The sequence below is a fragment of the Tamandua tetradactyla genome, chromosome 2 (assembly GCF_023851605.1).
Source record: "Tamandua tetradactyla isolate mTamTet1 chromosome 2, mTamTet1.pri, whole genome shotgun sequence".
NCBI lineage: Eukaryota > Metazoa > Chordata > Mammalia > Pilosa > Myrmecophagidae > Tamandua > Tamandua tetradactyla.
Window position 1 is genome coordinate 213,729,532 of NC_135328.1, and position 20,874 is coordinate 213,750,405.

General features: G+C 51.3%; 1 protein-coding gene across 1 annotated transcript; it reads right to left on the reverse strand.

The window, feature by feature from the left end:
* Positions 1 to 2,862: 2,862 nt before the first annotated feature.
* Positions 2,863 to 16,900, reverse strand: AGTRAP (angiotensin II receptor associated protein). Its single transcript, XM_077151308.1, has 5 exons — positions 16,750 to 16,900; positions 7,425 to 7,459; positions 6,082 to 6,187; positions 5,114 to 5,309; positions 2,863 to 3,464 (listed from the first exon to the last, which is right to left on the reverse strand). The coding sequence occupies exons 1-5, from the start codon at positions 16,774 to 16,776 to the stop codon at positions 3,349 to 3,351; spliced, it is 480 nt and encodes a 159-aa protein (XP_077007423.1). The 5' UTR covers positions 16,777 to 16,900; the 3' UTR covers positions 2,863 to 3,348.
* Positions 16,901 to 20,874: the final 3,974 nt, after the last annotated feature.

The window sequence follows — 20,874 nt, forward strand, 5'->3', positions numbered from 1 at the left end:
CCTCAGCCTTCCTCTGAGTGCAGGGTGTTTGGCCCAATAACATCCTCTGGAAGCTCCAAACACCCTGCATTTTCCTCCTGCGAAATCTTCCCCGGCACTGTGCCCTGCCGCGTCCCTGCAATGTCTCCTTCAAGGTCCTACCCAGATGTCACTGCCTCCGGGACGCATCACCCTGCCCCCACCTAAAAGGGAAGAGAACTTTCTCCTTTCTAAACAAAACCTCCAGGCCAGGAGTCAGAAGACCTGGGATGGAGATTATTCTACTGCTGTAGTCTCTAGCCCTTCTGAACCTCAGGCTCTTCTTCTGTACAAGCGGGGTGGTGACACCTACACTACCTCCCTCATAGGTTTGATGTGAGGGCTAGATGCTTAGCGAACATATGCCGAGGAGCCTTTGAAATGCCAAAGCAAGTAAAATCTATCTGTCTACTCTCTCTACCTAAGCCTGGTGAATTGAATCTTTTGTTATTTGGGTTTTGACCCTCTTTTATTGATGCCAGTAATCTTACCTTAAAGTCAAGTTTGATATTAATTTAGCGACATCAGCTCTATCTTGGTCATTATTTGCCTGCTATAACCTTATGTTTTAGGGATGTCTCTGGTAAACACAATACGACTGGAATTTTTAAAAACCTGGTTTGACAATCATATATTTTAACAGGAGAATTTAATCCATTTATTTTAATCATCTTAATTTGTGCTTTCTAATGGTCAAATAGTTTCTTTTTTCTCCTTTCTCACCTTCTTTAGAATTGATCAAGGTTTTCTTTTTCCTCCATTTTTTCCCCCACCACTAGCTTAAAAGATACACATTCTATCTCTGTTCTTTCTGTGGTTCTCTAAGAAATTTTATTGCATATATTTAATTTAATGAAATCTAAATTTAATCCAATATTTAGCCTGCTTCCAGACCGAAAAAGTGACTTTAGAACACTTTGTCTCTGGTCAGTGCCTCTTGACATATATGGTTGTCTGAAGACTGAACCACATATTTGTTTCCTTCTTGCCTTCTTACTGATCTCCCTTTTGGAAGATTCCTTTGTCCTCAAAAAAATTCTTTAGATGTTTCTGTATTGAAGGTCTGTTGGTGATAGGGTCTGTGGTAGTTTGTCTGAACGTGTCTTTATTTTACCCTCATTCATGAAAAATTGCTGGATACACAATTCTAGTTGACAATGCTTTTTCTTAGCACTTTGAAGAAATCACCCCCACTGTTATTTTGACTTTTCTTGCTGCTGTTGAGACTGAATCAGCTGCAAATCTAATTGTCATTTCTTATCAGATGATATCTACCTGGATACTTTTGAGATCTTAATTTCTGTCTTTGGTGTTTTGCAGTTTTCATTTACTACAAATTTTCTAAAACTACTTAGGACTTCCTTAAGAAATCTCTATTTTGGGGTCTGCTTCTGGGGAGCCCGGTTAGGCAAGCTGCTTTCCTCTGCCCCTCCCCACGAGTAGGGCAGACTTGGGGTCTGGGACATGAGGGACGGAGCTCCCTGCCCATGCTGTCCCTCTGCTTGGCACAGGCTGCCATTTGTCCTTTGTACAGAGGCACATACGCTGCCAGCATTCCACGTGCCGCACAACACAGTGTGAACTTCTGTCCCCTCCCCTCCCTCCAGGCCTCCCCAATCATGACTTTGAATGTCTTTCTGGCCCGCGTTTTTGTATTTTTACAGCAGGTGCCCCCAGGAATGATAGGTGGCATGCGCAGTCTTAAGGTTTTTCATTTCACATCACTCCTCGTTTCTCAGGAGACTCTTTCAACATCTGTTCCCTAGTGTGGTAGATTCAGTTGTCAACTTGGCCAGGTGAAAGCACCTAGTTCTGTTGCTGTGGACATGAGCCAATGGTAGGTGAATCTCATCTGTTGCTAATTACATCCGCAGTCGGCTAGGAGGCGTGTCTGCTGCAATGAATGAGGTTTAACTTAATTGGCTTGTGCTTAAATGAGAGAACGCAATGTAGCACAGTCTAGCAGCTTGGCATTCCTCATCTCAGCACTTGCAGCTCAGCCCGGGCCCTTGGAGATGGAGAAAGAAATCACCCCGGGGAAAGTTGTTGGAACCCAGGGGCCTGGAGAGAAGACCAGCAGAGACCATCCTGTGCCTTCCACGTAAGAAAGAACCTCAGTGGAAAGTTAGCTGCCTTTCCTCTGAAGAACTAACAAAATAAATCCCCTTTTATTAAAAGCCAATCCGTCTCTGGTGTGTTGCATTCCGGCAGCTAGCAAACTAGAACACCTAGGATGTACCTGGACGTGCCCGCAGCAGTGCTGGGCATGAGTCAGGATGGCCAGGCCAGAGGCCACGGGGGAGAAGAGTGATTGTGACTGCTAAGACCCCCAAAGTGGGATCCGGCACTGGCCATGGGACCTGTGGGGCTTCTGGTAACCTGACAGTCCAAGTCAGCTTTGTGGCCAGGACTTGGCCCCTGACCTCCTGACCCAACATCCTCCTAGTTCCTGGAGCAGCTCCCCTGCTAATGGCTCTGCTATCACTTATGGAGTCCTCCTGGGCCAGGCACTGTACCTGTAATTTGCACAGTCACCCAAGGGCAGCCATTAGCCCTTTTCCAGAAGACACTGAGGGTGGAGATGTTCGGTTGCCCAAGGTCACCCAGTGACTACACGGCACGGCAGGATGCAGAATACCAGGGTCTCTGATTCAGAGAAATGGATGGATCTGCACACCCAACAGTGTCCTTTGCTGTGGCCACACCTCTGCTCCCTCCTGCCTCAAGAGCTTGGGCACCTAAACCCAAGCTCCACTTGGGGGTTTGGAACGAGATATCTTCCCAGAAATGGCAAGTCCCAGCCCCGGGCCAGCTGGGAGATTAAACATGGCTCAAAGTACAGCCTGACTACAGAATTCCCAAACTTTAATGTCACGGCTCCAAGAAGAGCAGCTGGAGGCTGGGAGTCCCTGGGCACCATGAAGCATGGGGAGCTCACCTCATGCGGGGCTGCGCCCAGGGCTGAGTGTCACCTGAAGCTCTCAGCTCGACAATCGGCGGGGCAGAGGGGCTGGTTTAGGAGGGGACTGGGGAGGGGCCTCGCTGCCCTCAGATGCTGACCCTGCCCAGCTGGGGCATGACTCAACCCAGGGCCTGCACAGAGCCGCTAAGGGGTGGGAGTAAGCTGCTTGGGAAGTGGGGACAGGGGTGTGCAGGGGGCTGGGCGTGCAGGGGACTCCTGGCCTCTTGAGGCACTTGATTCAGGTAACCGCTGAGACAGGGAACGCGAGGACATGCTGCACCTTAGGTCCGAGAGGAGGAGGACAGGAGCCGCCCAAGCGTGGCCTCCCAGGCATGAAGACGGCAAGGCAGCCCACCAGGGAGGCTGCCTCAGTACCCTTGGGCCACTGGACCCCTGCCCTCGGGGCTTGCAAAGGGGTCAGTGGGCACCTCTGATGAGTCAATCGTCTGGTAGGCACTGCGCTCCCGCGCCGGTCCAAAGAAACCTGGGGCCAGAGGGAGACAGAGAGAGGTGAGCTATCAGGACGGCCCGAGTCCAAACCCACCCCCGTGCCCGCCGCAGCCCCTGCCAGCAAGGCTGGAGCTGCACATGTCGGCACCAAGGGCAATGACAGTGGTGGCCACTCCCAGGCACTGAGGGTTTAGCGCATGTCTGTCCATCTCTCAACTCTCCTGTAGCACGATGGAGCAGGAGTTTTTATTGTCCCAAATTTACAAGAACACTGGTGATGCTGGGATTTGAACCCAGGCAGACTCCCAAGCCAGCGCTCTCGGCCACCTTGCCCCAGAGCATCCAGGGCTGGCCCATGGACCCCCTCCGGCTCCCCTCCCAGGGGGTGGACACCAGCTGTCACTGCACCGGAAGGCCCTGGAGCCAGGAGAGCAGGGGCTAGACATGCACAGCAGGGGCAGGATGCTCATCTGTCCTGGGATCCTGGACGAGTCTCAAGGGCTCTGGGCATCCGCCCAAAGGAGGAAGGTTACTATCCCCTCCCCTCAGGGGTTGGGTGGGCCCAGGGCAGTGCTGGGGGCAACACACAGGTGTGAAGGGAGAGGTGCCCATGCTGGTCTGGGGCACCTGGTCCCCTCCCTCATCATCAGATGCTGTGGCTGGGGCCTGATCTCACCGGCTCTTCTGCTCTGGGCACCCCAGGGGGCTGCCTGGGAGGATCCTCCCTGTGGGGGCTCAAGGCCACACACAAGCGCCCCTTCCGGGCCTTCAGCCTCAGGCTCCACCAAGCTTCAGGAGCTGCCCAGCTTGCCCAGCCTTCCGGGCTTGGGGGGCTGCAGCTGGCTGCCCAGGTGAATGGCTCTCGCCCTGCTCAGGAGCCAGGGAAGGGACACTGCTGTGCTCCCTGGGAGGCCAGGAACCCTGGCAGCTTCACTAGTGCTGGCATTTTGTGTGATGTCTAATACCCATGATGGGCTTTGGTAAAGGCGAGTGGCCTCACTCAAGGTGCAAGAACATAAAAGGGAGAAAAGGAACGTTTTATGGACCAGCTTCCCTTTGTGGCAAATTGGCACCCAGCCCCTGGGCCTGGCCGCCGTGCCAAGGTACAGCGGGTGGAAGCCCCAGTCACTCCCGTCCTGTCCCAGCTGCTCCCCCAGGCAGCTGGGCCCCACTAGGCCTCTCTTCTCAGGAGCAAAAGGAGAATACACCCATCCCCCCTCCACCTCTCTTGCAGAGCAAGGAAATGAGGACATCTGCAGAGAGCAGGAAAGTGGCTCAGCCCCTCAAGAAGCGACTCAGAAGCTCAGACGGCGAGGGAGGCTGGGGTAGGGCCGGGCTGGAGGCGAGAGGCCCATCCTATGGCAAGGCTTCTGCTGCCCTGGCCAGCACAAAGGCTCCCTGCCTGCCCAGCAGGAGAGGGAGACCCACCCTGGGCAGGAAAGTGGGGCCTCCAGGGAAGGGGGTGCAGGCAGGAGCTGTGAGGAGAAGGTGACTCGGCTCATGCCCCCACCCTCAGGCTGGAATGGGTGCTGGTTGCACACTGCCCAGAGCTGAACGACCCCTACTCCCGGCTGCCCTGGGGCCCTGGGTGACGCAGGTGCTATGGGTCAGGTGGGCCAGAGACAGAGGAGAGGCTAGGGGATGGTGGCGCCCCCCCGGGCCGGCCGTGAAGGGCGGCCTCACCAGCCTGGAGCTGGAGCTCGCCCCCGCGCTCCCGGTACATGTGGTAGATGAGGCAGCAGGAGAGAGGCTTGAGGAGCAGGCTGAGGATGGCCATGCCGCTGCCGAAGCGCTTCGTGTCCGAGAGGTCCTTCTGCGGGTAGAAGATACTGATGTGCACGATGTCCAGGAAGATGGTGGCCATCAGGCCCCCGAGAAACTGCAAGACAGGCCCGGTGCAAGACTTGTCAGACCCTGTGTCATTACAAGTTTGTGCGCAAGGACAAGCCTGGCACACCCCACCGCTACCCCACCACTTCCAGACTGGCCGCACGCGGAGGGTGGGAAGCTGCCTGCCTGGGGGGCAGAGAGAAGCAGGGGCCTACTGGCCGCTCCCCCTCGGAGCCCCTAACCCTCACCTCCCTGGCACTCTGGAGGCATGACCAGGCCTAAGACTTGGTTCCAGAACCTCCCAGCTGACAGGTCCCTTCGACTCATGCAATCTAGTCTCCGTGCACTAAGGAAAGCCTTTCTCAACACCAAGGGGAGACTGGGACCTTGACCTGATGGGGCTTACTAGGGGCTGGGAAGCTCCCGCTGCAGAGATTTTTGCTAGGTTGGGTTAATTCGTGACTTCAGAAAGGTGAGGTCCTCTCTTAGCCAAGTCTCCCAGTCACATCCTGCCCCACTAAAGAGGAGGCTGAGATTCAGGCCACAGCATGGGTGTTCCACTGCCGATCTGGGGTGCTGCTGGTGGGGCCCCGCACATGCTTTTCCCAGGGGAGACAGGGAGTAGACCCTGGGCTCTGAGAAGCAAGCAGGGAGCTAGGCCAGGCTAGGGAAGACCCACATGGGCTGGAGGCCTGGGTGGGCTTGTTTGCAACGCTTTAGAAAATGGAAAAGCGGGGCACAGGAGAGAGAGAAGAGCAGGGTGGGTGAAGGGTGGACACGGCAGGGACCAGGGCTCACCCTGATGCTGCCCTGGGGCTCACCATGCTGATGGCGTCCACGGAGTCCCGCTGGGCCACAGCCCACACGCCCAAAGCCAGGATGCTGAAGTTGGCCCAGGCATAGGGGCCCGAGAACACGATGCAGCCCCTGCGGAGGCAGCACCTTCAGCCCAGCCAGGCTGCGCCCACCCTGCAGGCCCCCGCCCCCTCCCCAGCTCACCCCCTCATGCTCCTGGGACTCAGCACCCCCGCTGAGAAGAGGCCATGGTCCACCTGCTCTTCTCCACCCTGGCTGCGGGTCAGAGGTCAGCAAATCCCGTCGCCTCTGCCTTCCAAGGAGCCCTGGAAACGGGCCACGTCCCTCCAGGTCTAGCCGTCATCCCTTCCTGCCGGTCGCCCCTCTGCTCCTGCCCCTGAAGGCCATTCTCTAAACAGCAGCCAGTAAAGGGAACCAGGCAACCTCACTCTGCTAAAAACCCTCCCACAGCTTCCTGACCCACTTAGACTAAGAGTCTCATCAACAGGCCAGAAGCGCCAGCCCCCAACACTGCCCCACCCTCACCTGCCCACCCTCCACAAACCTCCAGGTCTACGCTGGCTTCTTCCCTGCCCTTCGGGTGCGCCAAGCTCCCCCTGCAGCTGCCAGCCCCTGCCCATGCTCTCCCCCGTGCCCTGAACACTTTAATCTTGGCTCTGATCACCCCGGAACCCCTTCCCTGAGCTCCCAACCTTGAAGTACCCCTTGGTCACGTCCTAACCCAGTGCCCACCCTAGTGTCTTTTCCAGGGTGTTGCTCCTCACTGATATTGCTTGTTTATCCGTCTGCTTGTTGACCCACTGAGAATAATAGTTAATACCAGGAGAATAGGCACTACAGTTTAAGTGCTTTATATTAACTCATTTACATGCACGTGCATTAACCACAACCCATTAATATCTCATTTTACAGATAAAGAAACCGAGTTACAGAGAGGTTAAGTGACTTGCCCAGAGTCACCCAGCAGAGCCTGACCCAGGTCTACAGATCCACAGAGCTCTACCCACTGGCCACCCCGAACCGCTTCAGGAATCCTTGGTATTTGAGACCAGCCCCTTGGCTTCAGCAACACTGACCTCCCAGATGCAAAGGCTTCTGGGAGGAACAGTCATGCCAAGCCCTGAAGAACCTCGGGTGGGGTCTGAGGGGGACCTGAGCTGTGGGCACCGCCTCGCCCGGATGCATGTCCTAGGATGAGGTCTGAAAGCTCCTGAAAGGAAGCAGTGACAGAAGCATCTGGGAACAGCCTGTCCTGTGATATTAGGGGAGCTGTGGGGGCTCCCCGACAATGCTTTCCACAAAGGTGCTATTTGGTTTTGGAGCAGGCAGGCCCCTTGGAGTCACTCACCAGGTCGTCAGCAGCCAGTGAACCAGGAGGATTGCCTGTGGTACAAAATAGGGGAGAAGAGGTTCGTGAAGGTGACCATCATGGCGGGCTGGGGGTGGGAGGCCCTCCTAGGACCAATGAGGGCTTTGTAAAGGCCTGTTGAAAAGAGGAGGCCAGCAGCAACAAGTGGCCAGGGTGGTGGCAGGAGTGGACAGAGAGGTGGGGGTGGGGGAGCTGCCACTTGCAGCCCTTTTTGCTTCCCAGGCCAGTGGCTCCTCCAGGAAATGCTGGGAGTCTGCTCTGGAATCGGGGGGAGGCCTCAACGGAACAGGCCAGAGTGGGTGCACATGAATGTGATTTCTTGGGACCCTGGAGCCAAGGGGGGAGGGAATGGCCAGTGCACCAAGGAAAGGGACATCGGCCTGGCATGGCTGGAGAGGAGGAGCCTCAAGGGCCTCCAAAGGGAGGTTGGTTTTTTATTTCAAATGCAAAGAGAGGAGCCACTGGGGGGGTTCTGTAGGGGAGTAATATGGTATAATGTACATTAAAAATTCTCTCTGGATGCTCTTCTTGTACTTCTGAGATATTCTACTCTTTTCCATTGCTCTGTTTGTCTTTAAAATAACAGCCCCCCTTTGCTGGAACTGGTCCCTACTCCTGGTAATCAAAAAGACCCTAGGAATATTCTCGCAAGCAGTGGGGACAACTATATCAATAGGCTTAGCCCTCAATCTTGGGGTTTGCACCTATGAAACTTATTCCTGCAAAGGATAGACTAAGCCTACATATGAGTATGCCTAAAAGTCACCCCCAGAGAATTTTCTGTTGTTCAGATGTGGCCTCTCTAAGTCAACTTGGCAGGTGAACTCATTGTCCTCCCCCATATGTGGGACATGACTCCCAGGGGGTATAAATCTCCCTGGCAATGTGGGACAGGACTCCAAGATGAGCAGGACCCAGCATCATGGGATTGAGAAAGCCTTCTTGACCTAAAGGGGGAAGGGAGAAATGAGACAAAATAAAGTGGCTGAGAGATTTCAGTCGAGAGGTTATCCTGGAAGTTATTCTTATGCATTATATAGATATCCCTTTTTTAGTTTATGGTGTATTGCAGTGGCTGGAGGGAAGCACCTGAAACTGTTGAACTGTGTTCCAGTAGCCTTGATTCTTTTTGTTTTTTATATGCACATATATTTATTATTTTGTAAAATGTGGTATGCCAATAATGTTCTCCATGAAAATATAAATTCATTTATGCTATGATTAGAACCTTTTAACTTTTCAACACAAAGCTTTAACCCCCTACAGAATTAATGCCAAAATAAAATTTCCCCAAGCTCTTGATTATTATAGAGATAGATGTAGTGATATGAGAGGGGTGTTTTTGTTAACCTTGGGGGTAAGAAATTTTCCATTAGTTATTTTGCAACATAGTGGTCAATTCAGTAGAATGCTGCTGAGAGGTTAAATAAGATGGAAATAATGAAAACCACGGTGAAATGGAAACATGGAGACTTGTTGATCATTTCGAGAATCTATTTGGTGGTGTGGTGGGGCAGAAGCCCATGTGAAGGGGTTTGCTGAGAGGGAGATAGGGGTAAGGGGTTATTTTGAATTGGGAGGTATTAGCATATGTATTAATGCTGAATTGTAAGAAAGAAGAACATATTAATGACATTAGATATAGAGGCTATTGCTGAAGAATGAAATACATATTCTATATATATGTTATAATATATTCCTATAGTTAGGAAAGTGAGTGATGAGATGGGACACAATACCCATTGTAATAGGAGGGAAGAAAAAATATGATAGGCTTATCGGTGGAGAATTAAGGGAGTTATTTTGCATTTGATGGTTTCTGCTTTTTAAATGATGTATAAAGAGAAAACACTAGCGTAGAATGAAGGGAGAAGATAATGGGTGTCTGAGAAAGGAGTGTAGGAATTAGTTCTCTACCTTCTCTTTGTTACAAAGGGGAAAATGAATCATAGCTGACAATATCGTACCACGGTCCCTTCTACAATCTCAGCTTACTAACTCTTCCCCAGCTTCACCAAGTTCCAGCCACACTCATTTTATTTCTCTATTTTCTTTCTGTGTTTGGACAGGAAATATTTTCCCCAATAAGGACTGTTGAAGAAGGATCATTCTCCACGAAATACTCTTCTATCCAACCTCTGTAATTCAGATCTCTGCACAAATGTCTCCCCATACGATATGCAATATCGAGCTTATAGTTTATAAAGTCCCTCCCCCGCCCCAGGACTTTTACTACCATAAGCCTATTTTATTACTTTTATAACGCTGTGCCCGAAGGAAGTAGGTACTCAATATAAATATGTTCAAAGAATAAATAAGACAATACTATCTGGTATTTCCTGATTATCTATTTTTATGCACTTTTTTCTTGATTCTTGAAGATGACTGTATAACGATATAGCTTCTACAAAGTGACAGTGATTGTGAAAACCTTGTGTCTGATACTCCTTTTATCCAGGGAATGGACAGATGAGTAAAAAAATAAGGACAAAAAATAAGTAAATAATAGCAGGGGATAAAGGGTAAAAAATTGGGTAGACTGAAATACTAGTGGTCAATGAGAGGGAGGAGTAAGGGATATGGATCTACGGGATTTTTCTTTTCATTTCTTTTTCTGGAGTGATCCTAAAAATGATCATGATAAATACACAACTATGTGATGATATTGTGAGCCACCGATTGTACACCATGTATGGACTGTATGTGTATGAAGATTTGTCAATAAAAATATATATATAAAAAAAGTCCCAGGACAAAGAAAATAAAGAAGGAACTGACATAACTGGGAGAGGGAAGCATGGTTAGAACACTCACCCAGCTGAGTGCTAAAGAACAAGCAGGAATCTGCCAGGCCAAGGGGAGGGAGGGTGGAAAGGCATTCCAGGGAGCAGGCACGCAGAAAACAAGGCAGGAAGGCAGGACCCAGGGGTGCAGGGAGCCACGAGGTGCAGGACACAGCGATGGCTGAGGCTGGGGTGGGGGTGGTGGTGCTGAGACTGTGAGTCCTTGAGTCTCAAGTCAGAAGCTGCAATGTGACCCAGTGGTAGAGGAGGCCCATGAACACATTTATTCCAAGGACAGAGGGGACCAGCCTAGGAGAGAAAGATGCCAAGAGCCTGGGACGGGGACACCGTGCTGGGCCTGGGAAGCGAGGGTGGGCCCGGGCAAGGACCCAGGTCTCTGGCCTGGGTGAAAAGGTGGAAGGACTGATCTCCACAGATGATAAAGAGCCCTGGCTGAGGAAGGAAGAACATTTCTAGAAAAATCACTATGTACTGCACACTCACTGGGTGCCACGCCCGGGCACCTCACATAACCCCCTCTGGGCTTCACCACAGCCTCGGGAACAGATATTGATTATTGTCATTCTACAGACAAGAAAACTAGGCCTAGAGGTAAGTTAAGCTGACCACGATCCCACAGACATCAAGTGGCAAAATGAGAATAAAATCTGACTCCAAAACCAGCACTCTCAGCCTGGACACCAGGGGCATTGGCCTTAGGCTGAGAACAGCAACCCGGACTCAAGACAAATCTGAACATGCTCTATACACGGGGTGTCAGGGAAATCGAGGACACACTTAGGGGCCGGGGCCAGGCCCAGCCCTCGCCTATCCCCCTCCTGTTTGCCTGCAGGTGTTTGGTATGTTTCTATTTTGCAAGTGACCATAGGCAGGCAGGGGAGCTGTTAAATCTTAATCAGCTCCAGCTGCTTCTGCTTGCCAGGGCACAAAGCTCACTGGCAGAGCCCCTCCCCCATGAAGTGTGTAAAAGTCCAGCACAAAAGCAGTCCAGGTGTCCCTCATCTCTGATGCCAAGAGAGGCAGGTGGTGCTGCCATCCACTGACCTTCACCCCAGCAGCTGACCTCTCCAGAGGACCAGCCAAAGTGGGATCTTTTCCTCAGCTCTTCTGGACCCTTTGTGCTGTGCAAGCAATAAAGCAGTCACTTGCTGAGAGCCTCTCTTATGCCTGAGCCCGTGTTCCCATGAAACACCAGAGGTAACTCACTCCACATGGAGGAGGATGGAATCCCGGGCAGACATGGCTGGGGTACTTCATATCCACCCCCAGTTCCCAGAGCCAGAGCAAATCACAGGGGCTGGGCTCCACAGCCCAGAGGAACGCCTGCTTCCCACTACAGAAGACCAGGAAAATAAAAAATAAGTCTGTGTGGACCACTGTGCCCAACTTGGCAGAGAATGGTCTCGAGTGAAAAGGCTGAGTCTGTACATCACAGAGCGCCAGCTCTAGAAGGGACCCTTGGCATACCTGCCTTTGTTCATGGTTGAGGGTGTCGTATGTACTGGGCACTGTTCTAAGCACTTTCCCTATATAAACACATGTAATCCTCACGATTCTCTGAGGCACTACTATCCCCATTTGACAGTGGGAAAAAAAACTAAAGCTCAGAAGGCAGTGACTTGCCTGAGGTCACCCAGCTGGCTGGCGGCACCACTGGGCACCTGCTTCACACCAGCCCTGAGGGTCCAGGGGTGAGCAGAGAAGATGTAGCACTGTCCCCCGGAATTTACGGCTAACGGGGAGACATGAATCAGATAATCAGTCTTAGGAATGTGGGATCAAATGAGAGCCCCCCCCCATCCTGAAGGAACCTTCTAACAAAGGGGAAGAACCTCAATCTGGGGCAGGGGAGGGTGGGTGGTGGTTAGGGAGGGCTTCTCTGGGAGGTGACATTTAAGTGAGATGAAGGTGGCAAACGGGTTAACCAGGGCAGAGAGGGGAGAAGAGCATTTCAGGCATAAAGGGCAGCACTGCAAAGGCCCTTTCGTAGAAGGGATCTTAGAACATTCCGGGAACTGAAAAGAAGCCTGTGTTCTGAGAGGAGAGGAGAGGAGAGGAGAGGAAGGGGCTGGAGGTGGGCAGGGCTGGACCGGACTGGACTGGGGGGTGAAGTAGATCTTTATCTTAAACACAAACAACTGCCCAAGGAACAGAGGCCACGGGGCCAACTAGGGTGATCCTGGGTTCCCAGCCTTGACCCCAGGAGAAGACACTGTGAAAGGAGGGGTTGGGGGGCAGCTCATATCACTACTTTCCTCAAGAAAATCAATCCCTAATCCCTACCACTGTTGGCTTCTGATTCCAGAGACAATCTTCCTTCCCAAGGTCTCTCTCGCTGGCTCTGGTTCTGGCATCTAGACTGTGCGTGCAACGGGTCTTTAATAGCTGGGTGTTTCTTGGTGCTGTCGAGCCCTGATTTGTTAGGGAGGGAGAGGATGAAAGGCTTTTAGCCTGTGAGATAAAGACTTTGCCTAGAGCCAGACAGGCCTCTAATAGGGAGTGCACACCTGGCAAAGGTCCTGAACCATGCAGCCTGTTAGGGAAGCAAAAAGGATAATGTGGAAATACCATATATCCTCAAAAGATATCCAGTCCTCCCTAAATGACAGCACTTTTGCTTTATAAATGTTTCCAAAACCTAGCACCATTTGATCTTCTCTTAAGCCCCTGGGAAAAGAAGATGAAGTCTCCTCTGCCTCAGTTTCCCCTTCTTTGTAATAGGTTAGGCACGCCCATGCAGCCCAGGGAGCCCTAATAGGTCGGGAAAGCTCTGGAGAGGAGCCAAGTCCAGCTGGGCCCTTCCTGGCAGCCCCTACTCAGAGGCGCCAGTGACTCACTGTCAGCACAAAGGACTCTGCTGGCTCAAAGAGATGCTGGGATGGTCAGGTACTGCAAGGTGGAGAAAGAAGCTGGAAGCAGGGGAGGGGCCTGGAGCAAAGTGGAGAAGGAGGGGCCAGGATCTAGATGGTGCCTTTTCCAGCTGGGCAAGAGGAAAGTAGGACCCAAGTCTCTGGGCTCACAGTATATGCTCTGGCTCTTTCCCAGGCAGAGAGCGTCCAGTGTGCCAGGGGAGGGGGACGGCCAGTGGGACAAGGTAGCAGGGGGTTGTGGGACCTTGGATGGGGGTAGGAGCCCTGAGTTCTGGTCCAGGGCTGCGTACTTTCATGCCTCTCAGCCTAGCTTGCTTATCTGTGAATTGAGGCAGAGCATCAGTCGTCTGTTCCACGGGGGTGCAGCAACTGCCAGAGACAGGGCATCACTGTAAGTGTCCATTTGGCAAGCATTAGGTGCCATGTGGACACATCATATAACATGAACATCAATTCCTGCTCTTGATGGGGACCTGCTTGCTATGTATCTACCCTGCACTGACGACTTGGCTAGGTCATCCTTACAACTGTAGACCTAACACTCTAACGCAGTAGAGTATTAATCCTGCTTTGCGTATGAAGAAACAGAGACTTTGAGAGATTACGCAAACTGGCCCAAATCATAAAGCTAATAAAAGAGCCCAGACTCAAACCTCAGGATAGGTCTACTTGGCCTGGGTTTTTAGGTTAGCTTTAATGTGACACTACCTCCTGGACCACCAGATCCTCCTCTTATAATAAATCTAGAAGGCAGGCTGTATTTTTAGCCTCTTTTGCAGCAAGGAAACCAAAGCTCAGAGAGGTTAAGAAATCTGCTCAAGGTCACAGAGCTAATAAGTAGCAAAGCCTGGCCTCAGTGCAGGTTTATCTGGCTCCAAGGCCTGTGCTCTATTCAACGTGCTCCACTGTTAGGAACTGGAGGAGCAAGGAAAGGGTCACATGAAGAAGGGCAGATGGAAATGAAGTGGGTTAGCCTGGAGAAGAGAACGTTAAGGAGAAACCAAAGGATCAAGTAGAGCAGGACTTAAACTCTTTGTCTGCTATGGGGGGGGGGGGGGGTGGATAGAGAGTGGGGTCCTAGATGAGCAGCAAACAGATCTAAGATCAACAGAAGGAACATATTTCTAACAGCCCTGTTCAAAGACTCAGCAACCTGTTAGGTGAGACAGCGAGACACCTGAAGATGGCTGAGGCTAGGAGCACTAGTCAGGTGTGCCACAGAGGGTCATGGAATGGTCATCTGCGTGGGCACTGGATTCAAATATGTGCATTTGAATCCTGGCTCCGTGACTTAGAAGCTGTGTGACCCAGACCCTTGGCCTCTCAGAGGCCACTTGTTCTTCTGTAAAGTAGGGGTAATAACACCTGTTTCCTAGGGTTGTTTTGTGGATCTAGGGGTACAAGGAGATTGAAGCACTCGACACAATACCTGCCAGGTGCTCAGCCCTGGTACCTGGTAGCCAGTGGTACTCTTAGGAGATCAGCTTCCAGACCATCAGGGGCTTCTTCCCTTAGACTTCATGAATCTGAGTCTAGTCCTTTCTAAGCTTCTCGTAGCGTCGTTCCTCCTGCTCAGGACTTGCTTCAAGACAGGGAAGGATGGGGCTCAGGGAGAGACTGCTCTGGGAGTAAAGGGCATGGGGTGGCTCCTTCTCACCTGGCACCACTGCCCACTATGGCGAGCAAAGAGCAGCATCTATCACTTAGCTGGGCACAAGGAGACACTCAAACAACATGAGCCAGCACTGCCCCAGCTTCTGACAGGCTCTGACTTCAGAACGTCCCACTTAGGTGCCTGGGAGCACAGCATCAACAGCTTTCCACCACTGGCTTGCCAGATTTAGCAAAGAAACACACAAAACATCAGTGCAATTTGAATTTCAAAAAACAGTATTTCACATGGGCCATGCCTATACTAAAAATTTATCCTTATTGATCAGAAATTTAAATTCAACTGGATGGCCTGTATTTTATCTGGCAACGCTAGCCCCTCAGGACCGCCCAACTCTTAATGTTTCTGACTGGTAGCTACTAGGAGCCTGGGAAAAGGGCCAGCCTTTTCATTCTGGACATCAGAAATCAGCACAGCTCACACCTGTTGCAGGACCTGAAGTACCAGGTACATAAAATTGCTTTAAAAAGGTTCAAATGGAATAAGCCCCAACCCCTGCTCTGATGGACAGAAATAGCCAGGGCAGAAAGTCAGCCTAACTAGCCTGACACCCAGGAAAAGACATGGCTTTGGAGTCTGACACTGTGGGTTCGAATCCAACATTTAATCTCTGTGTGCCCTTGGCAAGTTACTTATCCTCTCTTAACTACTTTGCTCATCTGTAAAAAGATGACAATGCCAGTTATGCTGGCACACCACAGACAGACCATAAATGACAGTTCTCCTGTCTTCTCCATTCCTGCAGCTCTGTCCCTGGCCTGGTTCTCTCTCATCACTTTTTCTATGCAAAGCTCTAATGGACAAAATTTTGAATACAGGCAGGCATATAACTTCTGCACTAACTCCACATCACAGGAACAAAGTGGGTACTGACCCCAAGAAATCTCCCAATTAAAGATTAAACCTAGCCCCCTTCCCTAGCCCCAGCCGATGACTGGAAGCCTCAAGGGAACTTGCAGAAGCAAGTATGATTAAGAAGGGAAATCTGCCCGGTGAAACCACAGCACAGGCCATGCCTAATCATCCAACATGGATTACGTGTCGTTCTGGAACATTCGTCCTTTGGGTTCCTTTAGTCTTTAGTCTGAGACAGGGGGTGCTAAATACGTATCGTCACTCGCGAGTTAAAGGAGAGCATGGATACGGTCTCAAAGGAGGCTGCGCCAAGACCTAAGACGGACAGGTTTGGCCCAAGGGGCACCCCTTCCAGTCCAAAGTTAACAGCCCCTGGGTCAGAAACGGCCAAGACGCGGGTCGGAGAGAAAAAGAAGAACCTCCGCTGACCAACGTGATCGAGCGGAGGACGCGGCACAGGAAGTGGGGACACCCCAGGAAGCGCCACCGCATTTTCCCAACTGCACTAACTGGGGCTTTCTGCTTTTAAGTAATTTTTATGGGCGGCCGTGTTTCTTAATTACGAAATAAGAAAGCTGGGAAGCCGCTGGTCTGGAAACATCTGCTTTCCATTGCCTGATTCAGTAAACAAAGGCGGAGCCAAGCAGCCCACCCCAAAGCCTTCACGTGAGAGGTCTCGCCCCTCTCGTCCCTCTCCCCGGCGGGGGGGAGGTGTCCTCCTCGTGGCCCCGCCCCCGGCTCCTGGCCCCGCCCCTGCCCCGCCCCCAGGCCATCCTCCGCCTCGAGGGAATGCGGGGCGCGCAGGCCTCAGCAGTCCCCACAGAGCGGGCTGACTCGGAAAGGGGCGACCTTTTTCCTCCCCACCGGCCTCCAGCTCCCCTTCTCGGTCTGCCCTGCTGACCTTTCCGTGGCCCCTTCCCCCTGCGAGGGTCTGTCTGGCCACCCCTGGCTCACCTGGGGTCGGAACTTGCCCGTTCTCCCCGCCTCTCTCCCAGACGCTCGTCCTCTCACGTCTGCGCTCCTCGGCCCCGGCAGACGCCCCAAACGCCCACGGACCCGCCCTCGCCCGCCGCCGCCACCCCGCCCGCCGCGCCCATCGCCACCTTCAGGTTCACGGCCGGCAGCTCCATCCCGCCCGCCGCCGAGGACACCTGCGCGGCCGCCGCCGGGAGCTGTCGGGCTCGGAACTCGAGAAACGAACTTGCCGGCCCCGCCCGGCCCGCGGTGGCGGCTCCAACCCCAACTCGGCGCCCGGGCCACGTGGGGCGGCGCGAGCGGGCCACGTGACTGAGGCCCGGTTGCCAGGAGACGGCGTCGGGCTTCGCGTGCCCATCTCCACGCCTCTGGCTCCGGCCTCCGCCCCGGGAAACTGACGAGTATGCAGCAGGTGGTGGCACCTGGGCTGATGGGACCACTTGCAGCCAGGAGGCCCGGGGGAACTTGCAGGTGTCTCATCCCCGAAGTCACCTCTCTGCCCCTTCAGCACATCAAGGTGGAGACTTTACAGTACCGACCTCGTAGGTTTTTTGCAAAGATAAATGAGTTAATAAGGTAAGGGCCGTATACAAGCTTTTGTTATCAGCACACAAGGGGCCCACTGCTGGAGCCCACTTAAGTCAACGAGCCTACCAAAAGTTTTAGAAAAATCTAACTGGAAACCCAGCAAGAAGAAGAAGAGTTGAGGAGAAAGAGATCCTATGAAACACTGTCTGCACCTCAAGCATGCAGAAAGCAAGTGAAGAAAGGAAGAGTCACCACTGCCAATAGACGGAAACAGCCCATCAGCTGACGAGTGAATAAACAAAGTGTGGTATATACTGATGGTGGAATACTATGTAACTGTAAGAAGGAATGAAGTTATGCTATATGCAATAATATGGATGAGCCTTGAGGACATTGTGTCGAGGGAAACAAAAGGACAAATACTGTATGGTCTCACAAATAGGAATTAACTATAACGAGCAAACTGTGAGAGTGATTTGAGAGCATAGGTTATCAGGAGATAGGAAGTGGGTAGAGACTGCTTAAGGATACAGAATGTTTAACGAAGTTGATTGTAAAGGTTCGGAAATGGATAGCACAATACTGTGTGAAGGTAGCACAGTATTGTGTGATTAACAAAGCTGAGTGTGATTATGGTTGAAAGAGGAAGGCTAGGGTCATCTGTGTCACCAAAAGGAAACCTAGAGGATGAAAACAGGCACTATAACTTAATGAAATTTAGAGTGGACGATGACAATGGTTAATTGTAAAAATATGAGAAAGGTTTATTTTTTATGAACTAGAACAAATGTGTCCTTATTACAAGGTGTTAATAATGGGGTGGTATATAAGAAAAAATACAATTACTGCAAACTGAAGTCTATAGTTGATACAACCATTGTAGTGTCCCACGTAGGGGGGAGGGCAGTGAATTCACCTGCCAAGTTGGCGTAGAGAGAGAGAGGCCACATGTGAGTGACAAAAGAGGTTCTCTGCAGGTGACTCAAGCATAATTTTAAGTAGGCTTAGCCTATCCTTTGCAGGAATAAGTTTCATAGGGGCGAACCCCAAGATCGAGGGCTAATCCTGTTGATTTGGTTGTCCCCACTGCTTGCGAGACTATCAGAAATTCCCCACATGGGGAAGTTAAGTATTTCCTCCTAGATAGTTATTCTGTGGCACTGTAAAATACATGCTCACAACAACCCTATGGTGTAGATTCTGTCCTTACCTTCTTTACAGTGACATTAAGAGACTTTTAAGTGGCTTGCCCGAAGTCACATCACTGAAACCGGCTTGAGAACCCAGGGGTCTGGTCCTAGAGCCAGCACGTTTAACCATCGAGCTACACTGGTTGCATCGCAGGGAAATACGCCCCTGGGCTGAGCTAGGAAAGGAGGGAAGACAGGCGCTGATGAGGCATAGGGCCAGGTCTGTGGGGACACTCTGCAGCTCGCACACTGAGGCTGCATTCATTCGGGCCAGCTGGGGCCAGAGGCATGGGGTGGGGGTGGCAGGGGGCAGGAGCAAGACCCAGCTGGCTGGGGGCAGTAGGAGAGAGTGGGCACAGAGACACAAAGGAAAATGGAGCTGTCCATTTTCAGAGGAGCCGGGGGCCCTGCCACAACCTCTTCCTGACCATGGAAGGACAAACAGACCCCCACAAAGCACATTCTGCAAGGCTTTGGGGGCATTTTTTAGTCAATATACTTTTGGAATTCAAGTCTATGTTTTCCACATCCCTCACTAATTCTGTCTGGCTCAGCTGAAAATAAAAAAGTACCTGTTTATCTTTGTACCCTCAAAGAATCTGACACCTAGAATAGGTTCATTCATTCTCTCTCTCCCTTTTTTTCCATTCATTTAGCAAATGGTGATTGTATATCTACTTGGGTAAATGCCCAGGGGTAGAATGGCTGGATCTTATGGCAGGTGTGCATTTAACTCTTTGAAAAACTACTAAACTGTTTTCCAAGGTGGTTGTGCTCCCCCAGTTTACTTTTCTTCATAGTACTCATCAATCTCTGGAGTTATTGCCCTATCAATGTATTTATGTATTGCCTGTCCTTCCAAACCAGACTCTAAAGCTCCAGGTGGACCCTCGATCTCAGCACTTAGCCCTGTGCCCAGCATACGGCAGCTGCTCAGGAAAACAAAGAAACCACAGTTGAACCACCAATTATCTTGCATGGCTTCCTGCTCGGTCCACACAGTTGGCTAAGCAAAAGGTGGCTGAAGCAGCTACAGCCTTTCCTTTCCTGTGTTTTTGTGTGTGTGTGTGTGTGTGTGTGTGTGTGTGTGTGTCCTTTAGATAAACTATTTGGGGGAGCTCTGTCTTGCCTGCTTCCAGCAGTAACCTGGGGCAAGTTGTCAAAGGCTGAGCCTCAGGTTAAGTTGGGGAGGTGTGCTGGTTTGAAAGGATGTATATACATTTTACCCTAGAAAAAACCATGTTTTAATCCTAATCCCATTTTGTAAAGGCAACCGTTTCTTCTAGTCCCTATTCAGTACTGTATGTTTGAAAATTTAATTAGATTATCTCTCTGGAGATGTGACTCAGTCAAGAGTGGTTGTTAAACTGGATTAGGTGGAGATGCGTCTCCACCCATTCTAGGTGGGTCTTGATTACTTTACTGGAATCCTGTAAAAGAGAGATTCAGAGAGAGCAGGGAAGGACAACAGAACACCACAGACCCACAAAGTAGAGAGTCCACCAGCCAGCAAATTTGGGAGATGAAGAGGGAAAACGCCTCCCGGGGAGCTGGAGAGGAAGCTAGCAGATAACGCCGTGTGTGCCATGTGCCTTTCCACTTGACAGAGAAACCCTGAACTTCATCAGCCTGCTTGAATCAAGGTATCTTTCTCTGGATGTCTTAGATTGGACATTTCTATAGACTTGCTTTAATTGGGATCTTTCTGTGGCCTAAAAAATGTTAACCTGCAATTTATTAAATTCCCCTTTTTAAAAGCCTTTGTTTCTGGTATATTGCATTCCAGCAGCTAGCAAACTAGAATAGGCAGGGTCACATATGATCATTTGCTTAGCCAACCTAGCTCGGCTCTCCGAGTGCTCAGCAAGCAGTGCTGACCAGCTGCTGTATGTACCCCGCAGTGGCTTTCTGCATCCCTCATGTATCACTGTCATAGGCAGGTATTGTGGGGGCGGGCCTGGGGGTAACTGCCTGTTGAATCGAAGGGTCAGGGAAAGGTGGGACTGAAAAGGGGAAGGAAGATGCCTGTATTAGTTTCCTGAAGCTGTCATGATGAATAACTAGAAACTGGGTGACTTATAACAACAGAAGTTTCTTCTCTTACAGTTCCAGAGACCAGAAGTTCGAAGTCAAGGTGTAGGGTGGGCAGGGCCGGGCTGCTTCCAGAGGCTTTAGGGGAGAATCCTTCCTGTCTTCCACCAGCCTCCCCCTCCCCAGCTTCTGGTAGCTGCTGGCATTCCTTGGCTTGTGGCTGCATCGTTCCTATCTCTGCCTCCACCATCGCACGCCCCTCTCTGTGTCTCAATTCTTCTTTCTTTCTTCTGTAAGGACGTTGCCATTGGATTTAGGGCCCCCTAAGCCCAGGATGACCTCATTTTGAGATCCCTGACTTAATTACATCTGCAAAGATCCTTTTTCCAGAGACAGTCATGTTCACAGGTTCCAGGAGTTAGAATGTGGACGTGCTGCGGTGGCCCCAGCAGTTCTGACGTGGGTCCCCACCCGCTTTGCATCCCAAGCAGGTACATCAAACTG